At 39.0% G+C, this 19,463-nt stretch overlaps 1 protein-coding gene across 2 annotated transcripts in view; it reads left to right on the top strand.

Annotated features, from left to right (window-relative positions):
• Window positions 1–17,820, top strand: part of ajap1 (adherens junctions associated protein 1) — a 36,282-nt gene extending 18,462 nt beyond the window's left edge. For both annotated transcript variants that reach the window (XM_078798194.1, XM_058084709.2), the window contains 4 exons: window positions 7,098–7,185; window positions 7,301–7,543; window positions 9,269–9,402; window positions 11,060–17,820. In XM_078798194.1, coding sequence (XP_078654320.1) covers window positions 7,098–7,185; window positions 7,301–7,543; window positions 9,269–9,341 — 404 coding nt within the window. In that variant the 3' untranslated portion in view covers window positions 9,342–9,402; window positions 11,060–17,820. The remainder of the gene's footprint in view (window positions 1–7,097; window positions 7,186–7,300; window positions 7,544–9,268; window positions 9,403–11,059) is intronic.
• The last annotated feature ends 1,643 nt before the right edge of the window (window positions 17,821–19,463 follow it).

Raw genomic sequence — 19,463 nt, 5'->3', positions numbered from 1 at the left:
CATAAAATAATAATAAAACAGCAAATACGAAAAACTGAATACAGTTTTAACTGAATACATGGAAATACAATGAACTGCAAAAAAACAACAACTTCACGTTGGGTTTCTGCCACTGAAAAATACTTATCATAATTAGCCAAGCTCTCAGTAACTGTGAGATTATACTTTGTGCACTCACCCCTGCAATAAATGAAATAAAAAAATAAACAAACAAATCAAGAATAAAGAAAATAAATGATTAAAATAATAATAAAACAGCAAATAAGAAAAACCTAAGAAACCACATATAGTTGGTAGGTAGAGAAATTATTTTTTTTCAGATTCAAATGAACAGCATTAACTGTTATTTTACCTTTAACATGAACATTAATGAAACTTCATAATATTAGCCAATTAGCCAGTTGGCATGGTACTCAGTTCTGTCCAAGAGCAGCGTCGTAACTTTAACCACGTTTGATGAGCTGCTTTATTTTGTGACTTTTGTATTTACTTTTATTCCAAATCATTTCCTGCATTTATTTGTACCCAGCGTCATTAGCCTGGAGCTTCACTGCTGATACAATGCTGGAGTGTGGTGATCTCAGTCATGGATGATGATGAGAAAAAGCAAAGGAGACAGGCTCGCTCGCGTATGGGCGGGACAAAATCGCATCAATTGTGTCCGGTGTGCACACGGCTTTATGCTGTCATTTCTGAGTACATGATACTATGAGTTACTATGGTACCCATTATGTCATTGAATGGTCATATCACCTTGTACTTCGGTATGTGACAAAAAAAAACTTAATTATATTAGGAAAGCAGGAAGTGAACAAATTAACAGTTACTGATTGTAAAAGTACCAGATGGAGGGGTAGGATTTAATAAGCTTTGCTTCTTCCTACTCCTTTTGGACATGTGGAACTGTGAACTGATTATGTGATGCACTCAATTGGAATCTGATGCATGTTCAAATGAAATAAAACCATTACCATTACCATGATACCATACAGCATCCATATCAAACTTGCGTGGGCCGCGAGTTTGAGACCGCTGCTCTAAAGTGAAACGTAGCTTTCTTGAAAGTTTTACAGGATGACCTATGAGGATACTGTTCTCACAGCACTCTTAAGCAGAAGCATGGGAGCATTCCGTTTTGATGCCTCCAGATGCTCACTTGTTGTTTGCGATGGTTGTGGTCTATTAACTGTGACCTTCCTCCACACCACACAGATGGGGCTGTCAGCTCCATTGTAGCTATGAGACCACCAAAACTGCAGTCAGGATGGTCACTTCTGCCTCTTGTTAGGTGTTTTGAGAGACTAAGGTCTATTTAAATGAATTAAATCATTATTCCCAGTTGATTAAGGTGATTGCATTTGATAGTGGTAGTACAGTGGAACCTTGGTTAGTGTCATCAATTCGCTCTAGAAGTTTTGACGGTGGGTGTTAAACTATCGTATATTCCGGACTAGAAGTCAAACTTTTTTTATAGGTTGGCTGTTCCTGTGACTTATACTCCAGAGCGAATGAAAAAACTGTTTATGTTACATAAACACTGGACACCTTTTCTGTTCATTTTTATTTTTTTGTGTATCTGAATAACCATTGTGTTAGCATATCTTACACCTATTCATCCTGTTCTCTATTCTTTTATTATTGTTAGAACTTGCCTTCCAAGAGGACGTAATGTCGGTTTTGGTCATAGAATAAATTACCCACAAAAAATGCGACTTCTACTCCAGTGCGACTTATGTATGTTTTTTTTTAACTAATTATGCATTTTTGGCCTTGTGCGACTTATACTCCGGAACGACTTATAGTCCAGAAAATACGGTAATCATATAAATCCAATTTGCATATTAAAATAAAGTGTGTTGTGTTTCAGTTTATGAAGAAAAACACGCAAAACTATATATTTTATGGTAAATTTCATGGCAGAAGGACAATGTTTACTACAATCTCAATTGCGGCATTTACATAATTTTTTTTTAAATTTATTTACTGATTTTTTTAATATATAAATAATGAATTACACCTTAGTTTTAAGTCAAAGATTATGAAAAATCCTAACATTTATACAATTGTGTCTCAAATTTGTGCCTTTAACTGCACTATTAGAAGAATCAGCCAAATATATATACATACATAAATGATGAATACTGGAAGATGGTAGTGGTTGATCTTGCTGCCACATCCCATCTTTGGGAACAGTCTCATCTGGAATAACGGGAAAAGTAATCCTTTTTTCTCTTAAAGGGGACCTATTATGCTTGTTTTTGGCCCTTTGTGTTGAGTTGGAGTTCTATAGAGCAGCTACAAACAATAATCAGCACAGAAAGATTTCTCATTCTTCCAGAATCTGCACCTATTTAGCTGTATTTCTTTGGATTTCGTGGTTCTCGTGAAAACGGTCTGTTTTAATGTATTCCACCCACAGCCTACCTCCAGGCACTACGGATGATCTGAAACATTTCAGTGTGACAAACCTGCAAAAAAAAAAAATCAGAAAGGGGGGAAGCACTTTTTGCAGCAGTCTGCAGCAGTGTTTCAGGAATGGAGGTTTAAAGAAGCACATTCTGACCTGTGGTTTGACCTGCAACAACAACGGAGCAGTTGCGTTAGAGAAACCACTTTTCCCATCAGTTGCCATGGCAATCCAATTAATTTGTTCAGTACTGATGATTGAAAGTAGATGAAAATGAATCTATTTTCTTCTCCCGGGAATTGGATCTGGTCTTAAATGCATGTTTATTGACAGGCAAGGCAAATCACACCCCTCTTTTTCCACAGTTTACACCCAGCCAAGATCTTAGAGACCAGACTGTGCAGTTTGTTTTTCACTTTCTGTTTCACCGTTGCTCAGTTGTTTAGGAGAGTTGCTGACTGTCTGTGATGGAACTATTACAGTGGAAATGTAGTTATTAGGAATGAATGACATTACAGCTTGCCATTCACTGATGGTCACACTGTGGTCCTAAGTAATACAGTTTAACTGGTTGTTCACGCTACCTCTCTCAGCACTCTCTCCTTCAGTAAGTGTTTTAGATTGCTTGGTGGTTCAGTGCGAATCAGTATAGATTGACACTTTGACATTATCCTTAATTGCCAATTCCTAACCATCAGCAGTCAGTCTTTGACGGGAGTCTTCTCCCCACTTGTCATGTCAAGGTTTCTGGTTGTGGCAGAGGTGATCTTGGATGGGTCATTAAGTGTATAGAAGGAGTGGGTGAAATATGCTTCTGTGCATCTCAACCAGTTCTGAGGTCTGGCTGCAGAACTGTAAGCTGCAATATTTTCAAAATAGCGGGCATTTCCTGACATTATTCAAGAGCTTTTGGAGCAAATGCTGCGTAGGCGTCAGCCCCATTAGTTCTAAATGGCTCTTTAGGATAAATGGTAAGTATAGCCTCCTACTACATACTGACAGCCTGATGTACACACAAAGCGAAACTTCTTTTTCCTATCATATAATATCATATTTCCTAATTAATTCACTGTCAATTGGTGTAAAGTCCCTCTACATTTATATGATTGATTTAGGATTTGGATAGCGGTGTCCTAGTCTGATAAAGATATCGCATATCGATCCGATATTTGCAAAATCAACCTGCTTGTATAATCTCCGATACAAGCATTCTGCATTATGCAATCATGTCAACATTCTACAAGACTATTAGAAGTTAATGATGCCTTGCATGCTGCTCTCAAGGAGGTTAAAACCCTACAGAAGAAAATAGAAAACTATGCAATGATATCAATGTTTTAGGCGGATGACATCAATGCATTATTGCAAGATAATGCTGTCTTGCACGCCACTCATTGTTGAGATGGATGGGAATGCATGAATGAATGATGTGATCACCACAGGGCTCTGACAACTTCCTACAATTAAAGGGGGAGGGGCGGTACACTGCAAAAAAAGACTGACCAAATGATGGTAATGGTTTAATTTCATTTGAACATGCATCAGATTCCAATTGAGTGCATCACATAATCAGTTCACAGTTCCACATGTCCAAAAGGAGTAGGAAGAAGCAAAGCTTATTAAATCCTACCCCTCCATCTGGTACTTTTACAATCAGTAACTGCTACATTTGTTCACTTCCTGCTTTCTTAATATAGTTTAAGTTATTTTTTTTAATTTATTATTTTTTTATTTTATTTTTGTCATGCACCAAAGTAGGAGGTGATATGACCATCCAATGAACACATCAACAGCTTGTATTGTTTCTTGAATTGGCTCATCGTTGTGCATAACGTAGTCCTAGCATATAAGTGTTTCACATTTATATTCATATTTCTCCTAAATAAATATTTCTCTCTAAATAAAAGACGAGATCTGGGGAAAAAAGTACTTCAAACGAGTGAAATGATCTGTCCATAAAGAAAGTAAACCAACCTTCGACTTGCTGATGAAAAACAACATAATAATAATAATAATAATAATACAGACATCAATAATCAAACTCTTCTGACACCTCACAGACTGCTTTTATCAGACTTTTTCTACAAGATAATATGAACCAAGATAACGTTTGTGAACAGTGTTACAACCTACACTGATGACCTTTATATGCACATGTAAGAACTCTACTCTTGAGTTTTGTAATCAAGCTGAAGATCTTACATTAAATCAGCTCACATTAATTTCACCAGTACCCTTTGTCATGTACTTCAAAGCACCACGGAGACTTCAGTGGAGACTGCAACACTCGCTGCCCAGAGGTCTCTTCTGTTCCTTCATCTTTATCTATCATATCATCTTCTTTGCCTCTTGTGCTTCACAGGATTTTTTTTTTTTACCAAACCTTGAATCCACAGTATTTTTCAACATGACTTCCTAGCAATGAGTTTTACATAGGTGTTCCTCTGCAACTGGCAGCCATGAAATATACCAGAGCATGCTGTCATCTTCCCCATTAGTTTTGTACTTTAAACTGCACGCTCATGTAATTAAGGTTTTAAATGTTTATGGTGCTATTGTTGCATATTTAATACCTTGAAATGATTCAGAGTACAATTAAATTGCTCAAATTGCCCTTCTTTGCATTCCTATGGGTAACTGAATATCTTATTATTTTTTATTTTCCACTGAAAGTCACCAATAATTTGAGCCATATTTAGTTCCCCATAGTCGCCACCATTCTGAAAAAAATATAATACAAATATAATTTCGTCTTCTAATTAAAATGTGCAACCATATTGCTATTGCTCTTAATGCCGCCCCACAATGTTGTAGAGATCTTAATATTAGGTCCACACAGTGTGAATGGACTGCTAATAATAGTGTCATTCATTCATTTTCTATCACTTATCCTCACGAGGGTCGCGGGCGTGCTGGAGCCTATCCCAGCTGTCTTCAAGCGAGATGTGGGGTACACTCTGGACAGGTCGCCAGCCAATCACAGGGCACATATAGACAAACAACCATTCACACTCACATTGATACTTATGGATAATTTGGAGTCGCCAATTAACCTAGCATGTTTTGTTGGAGGAATCGACACATGCACAGGGAGAACATGCAAACTCCACACAGAGATGGCCGAGGGTGGAATCGAACTCGGGTTTCCTAGCTGTGTGGCCGTGCAGCCTTGAGTGTTATTATTTTTTTATAATAATATTCAATGGAAGTGGAAATACACCCCTCTCTGCAATTGAGTAAATAAATGGTCCAAGCCAATACTGTATATGAGGAAATACATTATACTGCACATGAGTCAGCTTCCTGTGTTTTTGATTTCCTGCGGTCTGCCTGAGCCCCGCCTGCCTTGACATCCATGTGAAATTAAACTATTCTCCGTAGGGACCTCAGATATTGATCAAGGTCAAGGCATCACTCTATCAGGTGAAGCTGAGGTTGGACAGATGTTAATTTATTAATGGACACAGCCTCCATGTCAGTCACAGTCAGAGTGCAGGGCGGGATATGAGGCAAATCCAAATAGATGGCAGATACGTTAATGTGTCTTTTTCGCTGGCAAGGGACTAGTGATTGCAGAGAGAGAGTAAGAGTTCCCTTGCCAAGTGTAGATGTCATTAATCCAAGGTCTTGTGTGACTTGGACCACATTTAACGTTGAGAATCCACAAGGAGGCTGGCCAGGCAGAGCAGAAGATACAGTAGCTGTGCATTTTCCAGAATTACTCTTAGTTGTATTTCTTTTTGAACTTTCCAAAGACAAATTGGCTTGGATCATCCACGAGACAGCTGCTTGATGGAGGAGTGGGATGTGGAAGGTCCAGAGAAGCCCTTTTATCATGACTGTTCTTTTTCTTGTCATCTGTTTTCTATGCTGCTTATCCTTACTGCCCTCCCCCAAAGCCCCCCCTTAAAATAACTTCCAATGTTAAAATTGACATTCATTCATTCATTCATTTTCTACCGCTTATCCTCACAAGGGTCACGGGGGTGCTGGAGCCTATCCCAGCTGTCTTCAGGCGAGAGGCGGGGTACACCCTGGATTGGTCGCCAGCCAATCACAGGGCACATATAGACAAACAACCATTCACACTCACATTCATACCTATGGACAATTTGGAGTCGCCAATTAACCTAGCATGTTTTTGGAATGTGGGCGGAAACCGGAGTACCCGGAGAAAACCCACGCATGCACGGGGAGAACATGCGAACTCCACACAGAGATGGCCGAGGGTAGAATCGAACTTGGGTCTCCTAGTTGTGTGGCCTGCGTGCTAACCACTCATCCTTCATTCATTCATTCATTCATTCATTTTCTGCCGCTTATCCTCACAAACATAGCGGGGGTGCTGGAGCCTATCCCAGCTGTCTTCGGGCGAGAGGCGGGGTATACCCTGGACTGGTGGCCAGCCAATCACAGGGCACATATAGACAAACAACCATTCACACTCACATTCATATGGACAATTTGGAGTCGCCAATTAACTGAGCATGTTTTTGGAATGTGGGAGGAAACCCACGCATGCACGAGGAGAACATGCAACCTCCACACAGAGATGGCCGAAGGTGGGATTGAACTCGGGTCTCCTAGCTGTGAGGTCTACCTTAAAATTGACAAATGATGGTTATTTATGGAAAGGTTTGTCTGCTGTTGATTGTAATTATTTTGTCCTTGTGACTTTGCTGTATTTTAGGTTTGGCAGTTCACCAGATAATCACTATCACTGTGTCTCTCATTATGGTCATCGCAGCCTTGATCACAACACTCGTCCTTAAAAACTGGTAAGAAAGTTTTGTTTTACTCATGCAGATATTGGGTTCGATATACTTCTAGATGACCATAGACGCAAGGTATGATTTTATTTTGGTTTCTTGTCTTTGGTACGTGTTTTTGTAGCTGTGCACAGTCAGGAAATGGCCGCCACAATAGCCATCAACGCAAGATCCACCAGCAGGAAGAAAGCTGCCAAAACCTGACGGATTTCACCCCAGCCAGGGTTCCCAGCAAGGTGGACATCTTCACTGCCTACAACGACAGCCTGCAGTGCTCTCATGAGTGCGTTCGGACTGCTGTGCCCATCTACACCGATGAGATGATCCAGCAGACGCCTGTCTACAAGTCTGCTTACAATGGAAACAGGTACTTGCTCGACATCACATCACACAAATTGTAATTGTATGTGATTTGTTCAATTACCACTCAGTGTGTACTGTTCCTGAGCTGAACTCAAAGATATATTTTCACCCCTGAAATAAAAAAAGGTGAGTTGTGAAGACCAGCATGTTGTTCATGTTCTGGTAAAACAAACATATTGGCTAAAAAGGAGTTATTTGGACATAACAAGGGGCGGTTGAAGAACACAGCATTCCAAGACCAACACTTGCTACCCACAGTAACATTTGGTGGTGGTTCCATCATGCTGTGAGGCTGTGGGGCCAGTACAGGTACTGGGAATCTTCAACTTGAAGGTGGCATGGATTCCAGTCAGTATCAGCAGATTCTTGCCAGAAATGCTCAAGAATGAGTGACAAAGTTGAAGTTGTGGTGGGGCTGGATACTTCCAACATGACAAATCCTACTAAGGAACAAGTACAACATTCCGGAATTGCCATCTCAGTCCCCAGATCTGAATATAAGTGAAAATCTGTGGTGGAAACCATCAAACCTGACTGGACTAGAGATGTTTTGGACATAGGAATGGTCAAAAATACCTTCAACCAGAATCTAGAACTTCAATGAAAGTGATAGGAAGCATTAACGTATTTCTGCTAAAGGAGAATCTACTAAATATCGATGTCATTTTTCTGTTGGGTGTGCCCAAATTTAGGCACCTGCCTACTTTTGTTTACACTTTCTATAAATCCTATAAACCTTTTACTTCTCATCTATTACCGTGTTCGTCTGCCTTATGATATATTGAACTGAAATGGCCGATCCCAACAACCAGTCAATTATAAAGATAAATCATAAAAATGAAAAAAGGGTGCCCAAACGTTTTCATACCACTGTAAAATAAACCTCAAGTAACCTTGCCTACCCACAAGTCCCAAGCCCCTGCAGTGCTGGATGAACAGAGTACTCTGTATATTTAAGCTGCAAACTTAAATTGAAATCTACCAAGGAGGGTTGTTGTTGCATAATAACTCAGCTCATAGATGTGGTGAAATGGGCTGTGAAGTCGCTCTCAGGCTATATTTTCTTGCACACAGGTATATTATTTTGAAAAGTCAACTTTACATCCCACAAGCCTCGCAGTGTGATATTTGACAACCTAGCACAACATGTCAGCGGCTGTTTAATAAAGCAGCATCGCCACTGCAGCACTTAAATCCTCATGTTTACCTGTTTACAAAAGGGGTGACGCGTTAACCCAAAATCAACACTCGGGAATCATCGGTGGAGATGTATTTCACTCCAAGTTAGAATCACGCTGCTGTGTGGATGACGATGACGGCCGTGCACCACATTAAAACATTGCCTTTTGGGGTGAACATTGTACTGTATGCGTCGTGCCATGAGAAGCTTTGTCGTTTTAACAGCGTTCGCTGTCAGAGTGGATAAGAGTAACTGTCATCAGAGCTGCTGGGCATGCAAAGATGGTCACACTTAGTTGTATCCAAACCCTGTAACAAATATATTATGCTGGCAGTGAGGAAAGAGTAATTAATCCGGTACAAACTGTTCCAACGTGTCTTCAATAATTAAGCACACCGCCAACAACATGTACTAATGGCATGTATATTATGTATACATCATTCCTGCCATCTATTTGTTTGACTTGGCGGTTGTACGATTGGTAATTGCACACCTCAGTAATAATTTGTTACACTGCATGATCTAACCTATTTCTTCTCAACCCCACAGGCCTTCCCCGTCGGAAAGACAACTAATTCCTGTTGCCTTTGTGTCAGAGAAATGGTTTGAGATCTCTTGTTGACAAGCTGCCGGTCCCTGATCACTTCCTGTGGGAGGAGGAGCGTTCCCAAATCCGTGCTTTGGTAGGTTCCCTGCTGTCATTGTTACTGTTGGGAATATACAAGTAATAGCAGAGGCCTTTGATGCTGTCTCAATTAGTTCAGTTCATTCTGGAAACTTTTTCACGAAGCCCGAATTTGACAATGGTAAAATACATTGAAACAGGAGTTCAGAACATTCAAATTTTTTTTTCTTTTGTTTTTTTTCGGCATTTTCCTTACGGAGTCGCCACAGCGGATCTTTTTGATCCGCCTACTTATTTTAGGCTTGAGTCCTAGGCTTGAGCCCTTCCTGATGAATACAGATGGATATATTAGAAATAATCAATCAATCAAGGACATTCACTCAGTTGCTCATTCTTAGTTTCAATCTTAAATTACTTGTATTTTACCAATATAGTAATGGTAATGGTTTAATTTCATTTGAACATGCATCAGATTACAATTGAATGCATCACATAATCAGTTCACAGTTCCACATGTCCAAAAGGAGTAGGAAGAAGCAAAGCTTATTAAATCCTACCCCTCCAAATGGTACTTTTACAATCAGTAACTGTTACATTTGTTCACCTCCTGCTTTCCTAATATAATTTTTAAAAATATTTGATAATTTTTTATGATTTTTATTTTATTTAATTTTTTATTTTTTGTCACATACCAAAGTACAAGGTGATATGACCATCCAATGACATAATGGGTACCATAGTAAGTGTCAATATAGTGATATATATAGCACATCATGACTGGTTCAAGACTCTTCATCCTTGTATTTAGCAAACATCAACTGCTTGTATTGTTTCTTGAATTGGCTCATCGTTGTGCATTGTTTGACTTCCTTACTCAATCCATTCCATAGTTTGATTCCACATACTGAAATGCTATGGCTTTTTAACATTGTCCATAGTCATTTTGTACATATGTTGGGGGGGGTAACGGTTTGCCATAATCACAGGTGGGTATCTACCTTGGCTTTAAGGTCATTGTTCAGTTCATTTTCAGTGCTGGGTACCGGGTACCAGTTCCAGCTTGTAGCTCTGTTCCTGATCTTTACTGGACAAGGCCGATACACTGCTCGTTGTGTGTTTATGCATTCTGCATTCTATTTGTTTATGGATGTTTTATAGAAGCATGACTATATTGTGAGACTCCTGTCCCCCACTTAACGAACTGTGTATGCCTCCATACCGTTACACCTCTACTACAGTACATTTCAATTTCAACAATCTTACTTGACGTATGACACCTCTTCTCATAAATGTCCTGATAGCTGTCATTTGAAATCGAAATAGTGAAATTTAACCACATGCTGTGTCCGCGTAGTGTTGCTGGACGCAAGTGGGGGTGCTATAGAGTCCGCCATTGACCTAGATTTGAAAATGAACAGCTTTCCAGCAGGTAGTGTTGTGAGACAAGAGCATCTTTCTGATCCCGGAAATACATTTGTCTCAGTCACTTTATGTCTCTGTGGTAGTGTTCCCATTGCTGTATTCTTTAAGGATGTTAAATCCCTTATTATCGCTGCAAAAACAATGCATTTCTTAGGCTCATGATTTTTTTTTTTTAACAGAGCATTACCCATGAATGTTGATTCTAGGCTGTGTGCCTTTAAGCCAAGGACAAACTCCCCAAATCTGTCCTATAATCAGGCGTAATTGTCATTGTGTTCTCTGCATCTTTACAGGATCGACTCTAAAAGGACACAAGAAACAGCTTCTTTTGTAAAGTAGTGTGATCTCTCTTTGGACACTGGTGAAGATATTTATTTTTCTAGACAAAGCAGCCCCAGTGGGACTAGCACTCCGTCTATACCATCATTAAGATGCAGACTGTATATGATGTAGGCACATTAACGGGATCCATGGACCGCCAAGACCGTGACTATCGTGGATATCTCCAATCAGTGATACATACAGTATTTGACGCTTGACAAAAGGCACCCAAAGGCTCTTCTGCGGGTGGAAGATGAACTGAACAATGTGAACAATGTGCCAATAATGCCGCTATGTGCCACAACCTGGATCGAGAAAGAAGTTTCAACGACAAATGGACAAAACGAAGAGTGCTATATTAACCTTGTATTGAGTACATTGTTTTTGTGTTGTTGTTTTTTTAAAGAAATGTGAAAATGATACAAATGCATTTGGATATGTTCTAAACTACCACAACTTTAAGAAATATATTGGGAAAAAAGGCTGGGAAAGAGCAAAAATGATATAGGATAGAAAATGTGTTTTTTTTTTTAAGTTCCATTTTAAAATATACTATTTTTTTACACAGAAAACCCTGCCAACACCTGACAGTGGAGATCCAATGTCCTTAGGGTTTGCCACATTAATTAAATACGTTCATCCCAGATTTTCTTTTTCCTGATTTGAAAGAAGTCATAGTTTTATCTCACATTGACAACAAAAACCACATGGAGGTGGACAGGACATTCAACTGCCTCAGGTCTGTCCCACTCCCGCACACTTTTTAGTTAAATGCCCAGCTCAACAACCCAGCAACTGATCAAAATGCAGTATAAGAGCCTCGCAATCCAAATAGGTAAGAATCCAGATGAAACCCGATGGGATATTACTTCCAGTTTTATTCTGGAAGTCATATTATTATTATTTATGATCATGAGTAGCCAAACATGAATGATATTAATAATCATATTTATTTAAATACAGTGGGACCAACACATTTAAAAAAAATTCTCATATGAAATAATTAAAAATTCATTAATTTGGTCCATAATGTTAATATTTACATTTTGCATTGCCAACTGTCATACAAGTGTAGCGAGATGTTCTAATAAAATTGAACATAAGTAAAAGTAGTCACAGTAAGGTTTGAGTTCTATGGTTATTGTGATAATATCACAAAAAATACAAATATAAGTAAAATATTAATAATTTTGATGCTTTTTTACAGAAAATTTAGTTTGAAGTCCTAATTCTACTTCGAGGGTTCAGCTGTTAACTGAAGAAGATCTTTCAGAGGCATCTCTGGATCCAAATGATCAAACTGGGGCAATACGTGGGGGCAATAGATCTGTTTGATACTTTAGAGCAGATTTCATAAGAGATGATGATGTTTTTTTTCCCTGTAAGGAAGCTACTGACGGTTCCGTCTTTGTGTGCTGTGGGTTTGTACAAAGCACAAATGCATTTCTACAATTGTATAACATCACGACTACACATGTGGGATTATCTGCATTGGTCATGATGGGTTTAGAGCCACCCCCCCACCACCGCCGCCGCCCCACGACAACATTAATGCAAGCTGTTTTATTATATAAGGAGGTGTCCAGATAGCGTGGGATATAAACACTGTGGTGCCCATCTCCAACATGAAAGCCACTCATGAACGACGTCCAGTCGATACCTGATCAGCCTCACTTGGGCGTCGGGCTGCCCCGGTTGCGTCTGACAAAACAATATATATTTTTGAATGAAGAGTGTTATCTTAATAGACAGAGGGTTATGAAAAAATGTATATTCTACATGTGTAAATGTATTTTCTATATATTTGCTTCTATTTGTGTACAGGTGTGTAAAGTTTTTTCAACACCCCCTGCCCGGTTTTTGGGCAGGTTTCAGCTAGGTCTGGGATAGTGTCTTTGTTTACATGTGTAACTACGGTATTTCTTTTCAAACAAACAGAAAACAAACCTTGTGCCAAGCTTCCTACTTGCACTTTTAAGCAGTACATGTATTATATCTTTAGACAAACAGTATAATACTTCAGTAGATGCTGCTCTTATATCGGAACACTGGAATAGTATTTCCAGGTGGAATGTCGGGTGGAAAAAAAAAAAAAAGCAGAGTTGACGAGAACTCTTGGGTTCTTCTGGGAAACCAATGACTTACTGTCATTTTGATTATGATATACCGCATTTCATCACATGGATAATAAATTATATGGATCGTAACAGTAGCTGCCAAGACATCAGCTGCACTTGAACGTGATGTTCATTCGTCATACTTCCTTCATTTTTACATTTGATTTGTCACCCTACTGCTATTACCTCAAAGGGGAGCTGGGGATTTGAAGAATATGAAATATCTGATGATAATGAAGCAAAAAAAACGGTAGTCTGGATTTGACTCGACATAAGCCCTGCGATGTGGTAAACTTTTAGCAAAGTTTGTCAAGGATCATTGTGGTTTTTTCCAACTTGGGCCTTATCTTAAAACTCTGTGCATGTCTCTTGGGATGCAAGTCATGGTTAGATGTTGGTTGGTCTTCCGAATTCACAGTGCTTTGATGAAAACTCACTCATTCACTTTTATGATCCTTCTGCCTTTGGCTCATCATGTGTGAGTGGCACGATGGATGCATGAGCTGCTTTGACATTTAATGACTTTGTTTGTCGTCTGATCCTCGGACTCGCATGCTTATATATACACACAACGTGTTAAAAATATGGAAAACGTCATACTAACTCATCGCACTAATCGTTCCTGTGGGCATGGGCATACATCATACATCCTGCATGATAGTACTTATGTTACTTAGCTGGTCCGTCTGCCTTGCATGACGCCATTCATTGAAAAAAGGTGGAGCATGTCATGTTTATTATGAATCTTATTTTTGCCTTAAATTGGTCAAATCTGTAGGTGAGCCCACTCATTGCCTCTTAACTTTTAAACCCCTGCTTCTGAAACGAAGCCAACAAAATTGTAATTCCGATGGGTGCTAATGAATTATAACTGGAAAGTCTACTGTTGATGTTATACAAAAATGTTACATTGCATTAGTAAGGGAGGTGTAGCATTGTGGAAAAAAAAATTCAAACTTCAGTTATATTTCCATTGGAATATAATTGGTCATTGTGTAATATTAATGCACGCACGTCCCATATGCTATTTCATAAAAGTTGTTAACTTTGATAGGGAAATTGCAAAACCACATCTCTTAGGAAGTCTTTCAAGTACATTTTTGTAATAATGACTTATGATATAATGTTAAGGCACGCACATAAGACCCAAGTTGCACTAATCCTGAATCGTGTAGAAAACCATTTGTAGTGACAATAAGTATGCAAACATATCAAAGACAAATGTTGACCATTGTGACTGTTTATGTTCCCTGAAAGACTGTGAATATTTTAATCAAAGTCATCACTGTATCAGAAAACTGTCAAATGTCAATTCCATCCATCCATCCATTTTCTATCCTAATAAGGGTCACGCCGTATGCTGGAGCCTATCCCAGCTGACTTCAGGCAGGAGGCGGGGTAAAAACTGGACTTGCTGTGGAAGATTTGGAGTCGCCAATTAACCTAACTAGCATGTTTTTGGAATGTGGGAGGAACCGGAGTACCCGGAGAAAACCCACGCATGCACGGGGAGAACGTGTCTACCACAACATGTAGTTGATAATCTTTTATGGATTTTTATCACATTTAAAATTTATTCATTCATTCATTTTCTACCGCTTTTTCTCACAAGGGTCGCGGGGGTGCTGGAGACGATCCCAGCTGTCTTCGGGCGAGAGGCGGGGTACACCCTGGACTGGTCGCCAGCCAATCACAGGGCACATATAGACAAACAACCATTCACACTCACATTCATACCTATGGACAATTTGGAGTCGCCAATTAACCTAGCATGTTTTTGGAATGTGGGCGGAACCGAAGTACCCGGAGAAAACCCATGCATGCACGGGGAGAACGTGTCTACCACAACATGTAGTTGATAATCTTTTATGGATTTTTATCACATTTAAAATTCATTCATTCATTTTCTGCCGCTTTTCCTCACGAGGGTTGTGGGGGTGCTGGAGCCTATCCCAGCTGTCTTCGGGCGAGAGGCGGGGTACACCCTGGACTGGTGGCCAGCCAATCACAGGGCACATATAGACAAACAACCATTCACACTCACATTCATACCTATGGACAATTTGGAGTCGCCAATTAACCTAGGAGAAACCGGAGTACACGGAGTAAACCCACGCATGCACGGGGAGAACGTGTCTACCACAACATATAGTTGATAATTTTTTATGGATTTTTATCACATTTAAAATTGTATTTTAAAAAAAAACAGGGGTGTGGGTTCTTACTCCAATCCAGATTTTCGATGAGCTCGGTTTGAGCTGTGCAGATTGCTGCCTCTCTGTTTGTGTATCTGGATTCTGACATTGACTAAAAATAGTGCAAGCAGAGTGAGGCAGGTAGGAAAAGTCTCAAGACACCAAAGACTTGACATGCCTTCATGACATCAAATGTTCAGACTCTGTATCAAAGCCATTAAAACCCACGCTCCCGTCAGCACAAACAAACATATCAATCAGAAAGGCTTTTCTTCACTCCCCTATAGCAAACTCGGAACATCACAGTGGCATCCCTGTTGTGGGATTAAATACGGGCAAATAGTGACAAGGGAGGGGCAAACTTTATTCCATTTCCACCATTGTGGTCTGACCCGCCAAGGACCAACATAGTATGTTGATTTTCCTGGTTGTTTGTCTGCAATGTGCCCTGGCTTGAAGTCAGATGGGATAGGCTCCAGCATGCTCCCTGAGAACAAGCGGCATAGAAAACGAATGGATGGGAAGATCAGCTCCAATTCATACTGTCAACAAAGTTGAAATCTCAAAATGACCTCCTTTCTTGGCGCTTACCGTGTTTCCTCAAATAGTGTATGCTCGAATAGACGCCATGCATCAGTTAAGACCTGTACATATGGAGGAATAAGAATAAGAACCAAGGTAGACATTTCTTCATGAGAATCTCAGCATTGGCCACGCTCACTTTTACATTTTTTGAGTTGTCAGATAAAGCTTTTGATGTTTGGTCAGATAATGACTTGAGAACAAGATGTGGGAACCCCCAAATGTGATTGAAGAGAGACATTGCCCATTTATCTTTCTTGGTGGCTTTAAGTACACTACCACTCAAAAGTTTGGGATTACTTGCACATTTTTTTGTTTTCCAAAGAAAAACAAATTTTCATGCATTTTACAAACAATTTTATCCATTTCACAAACAATTAAAATGAATTAGATGATTTTCAAAGAAGGATGTACATTTTTGCATAGAGGCCTACTATCAACAACTGTCAGTCCTCTGCATCAATCTCCTGGTATGGCTGCTAATCCAAGTTCATCATTTTATAAGGCTAATAGATTATTAGAAAACCTATCTAAAAATCTAAACTAAAATCTCTTACCATGCTGTTAACTACTCCCTTCAGAGAGCAGCACAAACTGGGTCTAACAAGGACAGAAAAATGCTTCACAACTGTGCAAGAAGACAAATATCTGAGAGTGTGTAGTTTAAGACAAAGACGCCTCACAGGTCGTCACCTGGCAGCTGCACTAAATAGTAGCCGTCAAACACCAGTGTCAGTATCAACAGTGAAGCGGCGACTTCAGGATGCTGGACTTCATGGACTGCCAAAAAAAAAGCCATATCTCAGACTGGCCAAAAAAATTCCCAAAGTGATCCCAAACTTTTGAGCGGTAGTGTAATCCGGTGCATTGTCTACTTCAAGAAATTAAACACCTTACCTCTAAACAACACCTTCTATGGCATACAGTTCAGTTTGGTACCTTACACCCTGATTTGGCTCCATGAATATTATGACAGTTAGCCTTTAATTAACACATATGCATCATCTTACAAATCGCTGTAACTTTTGCCACACTTGACCAATTAGATAAAGTTCTTGCGTTACAGCAGGAAAGGACTACAGAAGTGCGAGTGAACTGTGAATAACCAATCAGGTCTACATCACAATTGTCCAGCATCTATACGAATAAAACGCCTCCTAGCAAATATATACAGTACCTCCTTTAAATAAAGCCTGATGAGCGCCGAAACACCCGTCCGCTGTCACAAATGGATGTGTGTAAAATAAACAGATAAGTTGTATACGCTCATTTATTTATTAGGGGAAAGGTATGACGTTAATATTGGGGGGTTGGGAACACAATTCATAGCTATCACGAAGGAACTCGACTCAAGTTGTGTTGTCGCCATTAAAATGAAAAGTTTGTACCTTGTGACTTTTTATATTTGTGTTGAATATATAAATGAGTACCTCCGTCAACTTTTGTACAAGACTTCTAATATTTACAAATGCGTACGAGACCACGCAACTCACAAAGCGGTCTGTCTGTGTGACAGATAAATGTTGTACAACTACTGCATTCTTTGGGTTTTTTTTTTTTTTTTGTCTTGACAAAAACCACACCTTCTTTTTTGGGAAGTTATTGGTACACGTTTCCAAGTGACTTTGATTTGGTTACTCTTGTACTACTCAACTACTGTATTTGCAAGCACTGTAAATGCGATTCTCATTGGATTTGTCCTCTGTACATTCAGTACTCTGATGTTGCTCTTAATAAAATGTCAAACAAAACACTTCCTATTCAAGAGGATGTTTGTTGAAATCAATCCCAGATAATACCACACAAAATAAAATATCTGACACAAATTCACACTGTACTCGATGTATTTATTGTATTATTATATAGACATTATTTCTGTAAACAAATCTTAATTATCAAACACATCAAGAAAATAGAGTCACTCCTGAAAAATCTCAATATTAAGACAAAAATTAAACCATTACATCGCTCAGTCAATTACTAAAGCTGATATATGGTATGTTTAAGCTAATATAAAGAAAAGAAAAGAATCAAATTCAAGCAGAACGGTGACTGACGTCCATATTTCTTTTGTTATACTGACCCCTCAAAAATCTGAACAGTTGTTTACTTCTATGAAACAATAAAAAACAACATTTTGACAACAACATATTTACATTTATTCAATAATTTAACACAAAAATAATCATCTATTTCCAGATGTTTGCGTGTGTTTGAACCACATTTTGGCGCTTTACTGTGTTCTGGGTCACGGGAGGAGACATTTCAGAGGATTACCGTATATACGTATAAGTCGCACTTTTTTTTCAGAGGTTGGCTGTTCCTGCGACTTATACTCCGGAGCGACTTATACATGAAAAAACTGTTTATGTTACATAAACACTGGACACCTTTTCTGTTCATGTTTATTTTTTGTGTATCTGAATAACCATTGTGTTAGCATATCTTACACCTATTCAGCCTGTTCTCTATTCTTTTATTATTGTTAGAACTTGCCTTCCAAGAGGACGTAATGTCTGTTTTGGTCATAAAATAAATTACTGCAAAACATGCAACTTATACTCCAGTGCGATTTATTTTATTACTTTATACATATTACATTACTTATACATATAACTTATGTGACTTTTCTTTACCTAATTATGCATTTTTGGCCTTGTGCGACTTATACTCCGGCGCGACTTATAGTCCAGAAAATACGATAATTAGGTAGAAAAAAAACATACATAAGTCGCACTGGAGTTTTTGCGGGTAATTTATTTTACAAACTACTTGAGCAAAACAGACATTAAAAAAATAAACATGAACAGAAAAGGTGTCCAGTGTTTATGTAACATAAAAATGTTTTTCATTTATACGTGCTCTGGAGTATAAGTGGCAGGAACAGCCAACCTATGAAAAAAAATTCGACTTATAGTCCGGAAAATACGGTATACGTTTCTCCTCAAAGATGACATGGTATGGTCTGCTGGGGGAACAACATCACAGCAACTGACAGGAAGAGGCTGGACCAGCTGATCAAGAAGGCCAGCTCTGTCCTGGGGTGTCTGGAAATATGAATGAATCCTATAATGATCGTTATTAAGTGTGGAACCTGTAAACTTTTTGGTTTTCATACTATTGCTTTAGTTCTCTGTTTGTTTTTCAAACCGTTTTCCTTCCATCTGCTCACTTTTGGTCATTGATTTCAGTTGGTTTGATTAGCTCTGCCCTGCTTCTTCTCATTGGACTAATCCATTCTTTACCTTGGTTTCATCTTGGCGATTACGCCAGTCTATTTCATTTGTTGTTGTTGGAGGTTTATATTCAAGTACAGCCCAACCTCCATTGTATTACTCTGAGCATTATCTGATACATGCAATTGTTATTACTCCTTAATTTACAGGAATTGAAATTGCCTGAGATTATCATGAAATATCCGATATGAACAAAAGCGCCTTAACATTTGGTTAGGCTATAAATACATTGTTCCTGCCATTACC

This window comes from Doryrhamphus excisus, linkage group LG17 (genome assembly GCF_037039965.1).
Source record: "Doryrhamphus excisus strain RoL-2023G ecotype Guam linkage group LG17, RoL_Dexc_Guam_v1.1, whole genome shotgun sequence".
Classification (NCBI taxonomy): domain Eukaryota; kingdom Metazoa; phylum Chordata; class Actinopteri; order Syngnathiformes; family Syngnathidae; genus Doryrhamphus; species Doryrhamphus excisus.
Note: the sequence above shows the minus strand (reverse complement) of the source record. Positions and strands in the feature narration are given on the sequence as shown.